Source organism: Podarcis cretensis (genome assembly GCF_951804945.1).
Source record: "Podarcis cretensis genome assembly, chromosome: 4".
Taxonomy (NCBI): Eukaryota; Metazoa; Chordata; class Lepidosauria; order Squamata; family Lacertidae; genus Podarcis; species Podarcis cretensis.
In genome coordinates, this window is record NC_137173.1 from 80233522 (window position 1) to 80241581 (window position 8060).

The 8060-nt window shown below is 40.1% G+C and overlaps 1 protein-coding gene across 1 annotated transcript; it reads right to left on the reverse strand.

The window, feature by feature from the left end:
* Nucleotides 1-1142: 1142 nt before the first annotated feature.
* On the reverse strand, nt 1143-7648 carry CFAP97D2 (CFAP97 domain containing 2). Its single transcript, XM_079973102.1, has 5 exons — nt 7290-7648; nt 5456-5536; nt 4360-4478; nt 3037-3229; nt 1143-1469 (listed from the first exon to the last, which is right to left on the reverse strand). Exons 1-5 carry the CDS (start codon nt 7380-7382, stop codon nt 1299-1301), a joined length of 657 nt encoding a protein of 218 aa, XP_079829228.1. The 5' UTR covers nt 7383-7648; the 3' UTR covers nt 1143-1298.
* Nucleotides 7649-8060: the final 412 nt, after the last annotated feature.

Below are 8060 nucleotides of genomic sequence, written 5' to 3' on the forward strand. Positions count from 1 at the left end.
TAATTTCCTGCTCAGCTAACCCCCAACCCTAAGAACCAGAGGCATGTGCCCCTGCCACTGAGGGTTGTGCATATGGGAATGTCACCATCAGGCTGAAAAAGGTTAACCATCCATAATGTAGACTAACTCAGTGCCCCCCAAACCAGGCACTCAGAATAGTTAAACAGATTATATCTGAGATGTTTCAGTGATAATTGAATGAAGTTGGCTCATGAATGGAGAATCTCCCTTAAGCGTGAATAAAACCCTGTTTATAACTATTTGGGAAAACATTTTCCCCCTGGTAATTTTATTATTATTATTGTAAGTTTTGTTTTGGTGGAAATTCTTCATCTTTGGCTGTAGTCACAACCCAGATCCCTGCATTGCAGGGGGTTGGACGAGATGATCGTTGTGGTCTCTTACTACTCTACAATTCTGTGATTCTATATAATTCACCCAACCATGCTTTCTTGGAAGTAATTCCCACTGATTTCAATTGGATATACTTTCCAAGTACGTGTAGGATTGCTGCTCTGGCCAGCTTGCTTATATGCTCATAGCTGTCAAGTGTCCCTTATTTGAAGGGACAGTCCCTTATTCCAGCGCCATGCCCCGCTGCTGTCCCTTATTGATGGATGTCCCTTAAATGTCCCTTAAATGATGTCCCTTAAAAGGAAGCAGCTCCTCTCCCTCCCTCCCTGCCGGCCAGGGAGGAGGGAGGCTCCAACTGTGTTGTTTGGCTGTGTTGCTCACCCAATAAGAAGTCTAAGAACGACTGGGGGTGGAGCTTGCATGCCTTGTGTGTGGCTAGTTAATGCAAGCTGAGGGGTTTTTTGAATACTGGACGCCATTTTGTTGCATGTGCTGCTGCAAACTTTGCAGTGCCAAGCCAGGCCGGGGAGCCATCTTAAGTTGAGGCTGCATAGGCCTTGTGGTGCATGTGATTCAGATTCTATTCAGTTGAACCTCTGGTTACAAAGTTGGTTGGACAGTGTTCTCGAAGCTACCAGCATGAGTTTGACCAGACTGCAGGAGGACAGGGAGACTGGAGTGCCTGGAACAGGTGAGGCTGCAGGTCCCTTATTTTGGCCGCTGGTCCCTTATTTTCAAGGCTGCTGGTCCCTTATTTTCAAATCTGTAAGTTGACAGCTATGTATATGCTATATCTAAGAAGAATGTCTAGAACTTATTACAAATAAAGATTCTAATATCTACCCTTACTATAACCAAGATAATTTCTTAATTATGCATCCCCTTATATCAGGTCTTCCGTTTAGCAATATCCATTATCCAGAGTGTCATCTTAATGCATGGAATCACACTTTTTCTACTGGATTTTCTCTTTGGTGATCATTACTTGGTTTTTTTATTTGATGAATCAGTTCTTCTTCCTCTGGTTCCTCTGCTTTGTTTGTCACACACCTATCTTTCAGATCTCTTTTGTTCTTTCTGTCTCTTTCTGCTGTTGTTTTCTTTAATTTTAGTTCCTATGGAGGGACAAATAAATGATAAATTCATGTTTACTAGAATGAATATTTTTAGATGAATATTTTTAGGTAGATTTTTGTACGACTGCTGCAAAAAATGCTAAACTACTAGACCCTTTAAACTCTAAGAACAAAATATTATTAATCACAACTGTAAAACAAAACAAAACACCAATGTATTAAACACCAAGGAATTTAAATCAATAAATTGTTCTCTTTATTTGCCCTTTAGACGTCACATTAGGCTATATCTTGCACTGAGCTTTTCTTTATCATTTTTGTTGCTCAGACCAGTTTTCTCAAAGCACATGCCATTGCAATCTGAATTGAAATATATGGTATTTACACCTGAGGTGTGGGGATTACTAGTTTAGTTTTCTTGTAAAAGCAGTGATTCATGGGCTGAAGAATTTGAGTTTCAAGACGTTTTGCAATTTGTGATAAATGTAAGATAGATGGCAGCTTTGCAACTTGAAATTCGTTTCTTATGTGTTGCATTTAAATCTCCATTTGTTGCATGAAGATAACAGGCTTAAATCCTTCTTAGGGGAAGGTGCCTTTCCTTTTCTCCAACGTCTAAAAAATTGCTTCTGCTGATCTTTGAAGCCAGACCTGAAAGCATTACTCAAGAACATAAAAGCTGACCTTAGAGGGATGGGGAAGGCAAATGGACTCTCATTTTGGTGCTAATGGTATACTTCAGCAGAAAGAAAAAAGGCAGGAGTTAGAAAGATAAACGTTCTTCCTCTGACTAAGGAGAAAAGTGTATGTGCAAACTGTAACTCTAAGATGTAGGGCACTGGTTCTCAAACTTTTATTTTCAGGAAAAAAATTTGCTTGTGCCATGCCAAATATTTCTTGATAAGAAATACATTGGAAAACAAAAATAGATTCCTAGCAGTGTTTCATTTATAACACAGAACACAACTACTTTATAATATGATCATAGGACATCCAGAAAGTTTGAAACATTGCAGCTACCCAAGAACATTGAAATACCCTTTGGTGTAGGTAGAGTTTGCAGATTTTTAATCCATGTATGTACTCATTTTGTTCAGAAAAATAGTTTTCTGATGCTCTGGTGCATATGCATGGAGTTTTGAGCATAATATATTTCTGTGTCCTATTTCCTCTAGTCAACAGTGTGAGCTTCATCTTGCATCATTTAAAATCTCAACACTGCCTATCAGTTAGCTTCTGCAAACTGCCATATTAATTGGCCCAACAGTAGAAATAATAAGGCTAAGCAAAAATTGATACTGGAAGCAAATGCTGTTTCCACGCACATGCAAAATGTAGTTCATAATACTGAACCAACTGTTAAGTGGAGTTGTGTCTATGAAATTATGTAGACAATATTCTTGCAAACAGATTTGGGTCCATGTGCATTTTTCCTACCTATAATCCATCCTTTCTAGCTTAATTAAATTGGCTCAGAAATTTGACCTGTGGTATGATTCTGTAATGTTTAATCAATTGATTATTTGTTTAATCTGGAAACAGAAGACCAGGAGATATGGACCCACCAAACTGAAGAAATGTGTTCATATTTTAAAACTGGACTTACCTTTTGATCCTGCAACTTGCACAACCCACGAGGATATCTTGCAATACTGTTCATGTAGTTTTCAGCCTTTTGCCACTCTTCATTCCACTTTTGGACCGTATACTGAGGTTTGCAGTTCATAATTCTTTCCAGGATGACATGATTCTCCTGGCTTACTTTTCGAAATTCTCGTTCTCGTCTTTCTCTGTTTAAGCTAAAGGGGGGGGGTATTATATACTGTTGAAATAAAGACTCTATCCACAGCATGGAGGGGAAATACACCTATAGATATTCTTGGCAGCTACAACGCTTCATGTGCAGAAGAAAACGAAGATTAGCACAATTGAAAAAACACAGACATAAATACCATATACATACATACGTGTATAAACAGAGTACTAATATATTATGAGCAGTATATTATGGTTTGCCTTACCAAACCAATTTATAATAAGTAATTGAGTATATGTTTTATAAGAAAGATAGTATTATATATAGTACAATTTTTTCCACTAATAAAAACCCCACCCACCCTGGATAATGGATTCAAAAATTCTGCCTAGCATTCTCCTTAAGGGAAAATTATATCATGGCTCCCCTGTCTCATGCTAGTTGTCAAATTGATATGGTTCACTCCAAGTTCTACTGCTTGTGTACCAGAAGTTTGATATGAGATTGTTCCTTGCCGTAAGGAAATCTCTGGACAGCCAACAACCAGCCTCTGTGTGCCTATCCACAGTTGGATATCATATAGATATTGTGACATATCCCAATCATCACTTGGAAGATGTTATTGGTTAATACACTTTTGTACTATTGGAGGTCTCAACAGGGAACAATCCAAAATCTCAGTTTATTTTTATTTTTTAACTGTTTATAAAATTTTGTGTACAGGTAGGAGACACTATGGATAATATTGGGCTAGAACAACTCCTGTATTAGTCCCAAGTTAGTACTGAATCTAACTGCACCCTTTCGTTGGTCCCCCTTCTCTACCAATACATTTACCATCCTGCTCTGTTTTTGGACTATGCACATTTAAAAAAACACCTTTGTGGTTTAAAAAGTTTTTTAAAAAAGGAAAAAAGCTTAGTGTCACTTTCTAACATTTTCTATGTTTGAAGACCCCTTTCTTTGGATGATTAAATTGTCAAAACTCCCCACGCCAAAGGAATGGCAGCTGAAGTGGCCTTTACACAAACATCTGAAAGATGGCATGCCTGTAAAACAACCCCAGAGCTGCTGCTTATTATACAGGTCATTAAAGCGTAGGGTATTAAGTGCCATGGTCAATACTGTTAATGTAACTGGATAGCCTTATACCAGTTTGATTACAAGCCGTACCTTTTGGCCTCATACTCATTTTTGTTATCAATTCTTCCTTTGGTCCTCATGATACAAGACATCTTCTCTAGCAGCAAACGGTTCTCCCTCTCGATGATTGACAGGCGGTCCTTTTCCAGCTTAAAAGACAGGGGGATACTTAGGGAAATGAATTATGTTCCGTACATCCTCTCTTACCAAGGACAGCTACAGCACTTGATTCCCCCACTCCCTTCACGCTTGTAATTTTGCGTTCTGTGGAATATGACGGTAGAAATGCAATATTTCAGGATGAAATTCAAAAGTATATGAGCTCTGTACACACTTAGAACTTACTGAACTTGAGTCTTAAGTAATGCAGAAAACTATTAAAGTTATCAGGGTTAATAAGGGGGAGGGGAAATAAAAACTGCGTTCTTAAATCATACCAAAGACCCATCTCATTCAGTATGCTGCTTCCAACAGTAGTCAGTTAACTAGAGTCCCTCGGGTTGTTTTTTACTCAGGCCTTTGGTAGTTAAGTTAGTCTATAGTGTGTTTCTCATCTTTTAGTGGGGTGTGCTTCTTATTGTGTTGTTCTATGAGTTTGTGGGATGCGGGTGGCGCTGTGGGTTAAACCACAGAGCCTAGGACTTGCCGATCAGAAGGTCGGCAGTTCGAATCCGCGCGACGGGGTGAGCTCTTGTTGCTCGGTCCCTGCTCCTGCCAACCTAGCAGTTAAAAAGCACATCAAAGTGCAAGTAGATAAATAGGTACCGCTCTGGCGGGAAGGTAAACAGCGTTTCTGTGTGCTGCTCTGGTTCGCCAGAAGCAGCTTAGTCATGCAGGCCACATGACCCGGAAGCTGTATGCTGGCTCCTTCGGCCAATAAAGTAAGATGAGCGTCGCAACCCCAGAGTCGGCCACGACTGGACCTAATGGTCAGGGGTCGCTTTACCTTTACCTGTGAGCATTGTAGGAATTTTGTATTGTACATTCTTTTAAAGATTCTGGTTTTGAATTCATTTTACCTGTTCATATTTTATCTTATGTCACTTTGAGACCTTTTTTGTATAAAATAACAACAACTAATAATAATAATAATAAACTTCATTTAAAAATCAAAGCAGCAACATACCTTAAGTTTTCTTAACTTCAAATGAAGATGCCCATATGTTCGAGGAGTAGAGGTGTCCACCACAGGTTTGGTAGTCTGAATCTGCAGTGGAAAACAAAACACTCCTGGTTTTTAGTCTTTAAATGTGCCTATAGAATAGAAGGGAATTTCTATCGTGATTTAGGCGGCAAAGCCATTGTACACTATGCCCTCTCCCTAATCTTTGCTGATTGATTCTATTATGACAATGACCCCATAAGTAAGTACAAATATCAGACATGAAGACGGATCCACATAAGAACAGCTTGCTGAATCAGGCCAAATGACCCATGTCTAGCATCCTGTTTTCACAGGGGCCAACCAGATGTCTGTAGAAAAACCCAGAAGCAGAACATGAGCACAAGAGCACTACTGCCTCCAGTAGTATAACATACATGGCGGTAGAGCATAACAGACATGGCCATTGATAGTCCTCTTTCAAAGCCATCCAATTGGTGGCCATCACTGTCTCCTGTGGAAGCAACTTCCATCATTTAACTATGTGCTCTGTGAATTAGCTCTTTCTTTTACCTGTCCTGAATCTTACAACATTCAGCTTCTTTGAGAGCCAGTGTGGTGTAGTGGTTAAGAGCGGTACTCTCGTAATCTGGTGAACTGGGTTCGCTTCTCCGCTCCTCCACATGCAGCTGCTGGGTGACCTTGGGCCAGTCACACTTCTCTGAAGTCTCTCAGCCCCACTCACCTCACAGAGTGTTTGTTGTGGGGGAGGAAGGGAAAGGAGAATGTTAGCCGCTTTGAGACTCCTTAAAGGGAGTGAAAGGCGGGATATCAAATCCAAACTCTTTTTCTTCTTCTTCTCTTCTTTGGTTGTCCTTGAGTTGCTAGTGTTATGAGAGGGGTAGAAAAACGCAAAGTCCTACTTAACCATCTAGTCAGCAGGTGGGGGGGGGGGATGTGTAGAAATTATAAAAGATGGTGCAGTGCCAAAAACAAACAAACAGAAAGATTAGCACAAATAAACGATAGTGCCAGAGCAACCTACTTATTTGACTACCCAGGGACCAGCATTCGCCTCTGAACTTTGAAAAAAAGAGGTTGATGTTATAATCTAAATGCAAAAGCCATCCATATTGAGCAAAGGAAAAGCCCTAAATCAAAAAGGTTAATTTTCACCTTGAGTGCCAAAGTCAATGACATATTTCCTTCTGTTTGTATCAGTTTACAGCAAAAAAATATTACAAAGGATGATATCCAAGGAGTTCATTGATTTCAGTGGGTCTGCTATGAGTATGACAAATGTTGGCTATCACCCAAAAACTATAAACTCTAGAAAGCTAACATTTCTCCAATGGCTAGTTCTCATGTAGGTTTTCTGACACTAATTAACCTTTGTGCGTGTGTGGCTGTATAATTTGTAACAGAAGAATAGTGGTATGAGTTTTACTTTCCCCTGCGGACTCATAGCTTGGAGGAGCCCCCAGATCTGTATTTGTGGAATAAAAGAACACCCATTGATAAAAACCATTGATAAATGCAATCCCTTTTCGTCACGGAAATTAAAGGAGTGTAGGAAGTGGCCCACAGCGTTCGCGTGAAATGCTTATTAATTTTTCTTGGAACGATTTTGAGATTGGACCGTTTCTTTGTAAATAAATTCTTGGCATGGTAGCAATTCTTTGGTTTAAAGTGTGGAGGGGAGTCAAGAGGGAGCAATGTACAGTGCATACTAAAACAGCAAACTGAGCGGGGGCTAATTGTTATGTCCTTGGCAGAAATGCAAAGGCATTTCCTCTCAGCAAGTTTGGCTTTGTGCACGAAGCAGTTTGCGATGTTATAAGAGCGCCGCCACACTTACCTTTCTCTTGTGTTCTTCGTACGTTGCTTTGTCCCACTTTTGCTGAAGGTATTTATTGCCACACGGCAAAATTGGCTGGTAGGATCTGTGCATCTTAAAACAACATGAATTATCTCTAAAGAGATAATCTCAAAGAGAGTGCATCATTGGCCAGAAGCTTCTTGAGCGAAGCTCTAACAACTGTGGTGTGTTTGCAGCAGGTCATGTGGTGGTTGCTATGGTATCACTGAGGCAAAAAGTGAATAGCTGGTGATAGCATTTTCAACAATATGTTTGAGAAGTAGCAAGCAAGAACCAAGAATCTAAGACTGCAATCCTGTACACACTTTTAAGGAAGTATGCCCCACTGAAGACAATGTGACTTGCTTACTGAGAGTGTAGATATGTATAGGACTGAACTGTAAAACTAAGATTCCAAAGGATATCCTTTTCAACACATTAATTTCTGGAACAATTACACTTCTAATTTTTTTATAGCATTGCAAGCAAGTATAGATTTGCACAAAAGTAGGATGCGGGTGGCGCTGTGGGTTAAACCACTGAGCCTAGGACTTGCCGATCAGAAGGTTGGCGGTTCGAATCCCCGCGATGGGGTGAGCTCCCATTCCTCGGTCCCTGCTCCTGCCAACCTAGCAGTTCGAAAGCACGTCAAAGTGCAAGTAGATAAATAGGAACTGGTCCAAGCACATGTGGCAGGCCATACTGGATTGTTTACCTGGAAGAGGGTAATCTGGAAGTGGGCGGGTATTAACTTCAGTCCCTTGTCATGGT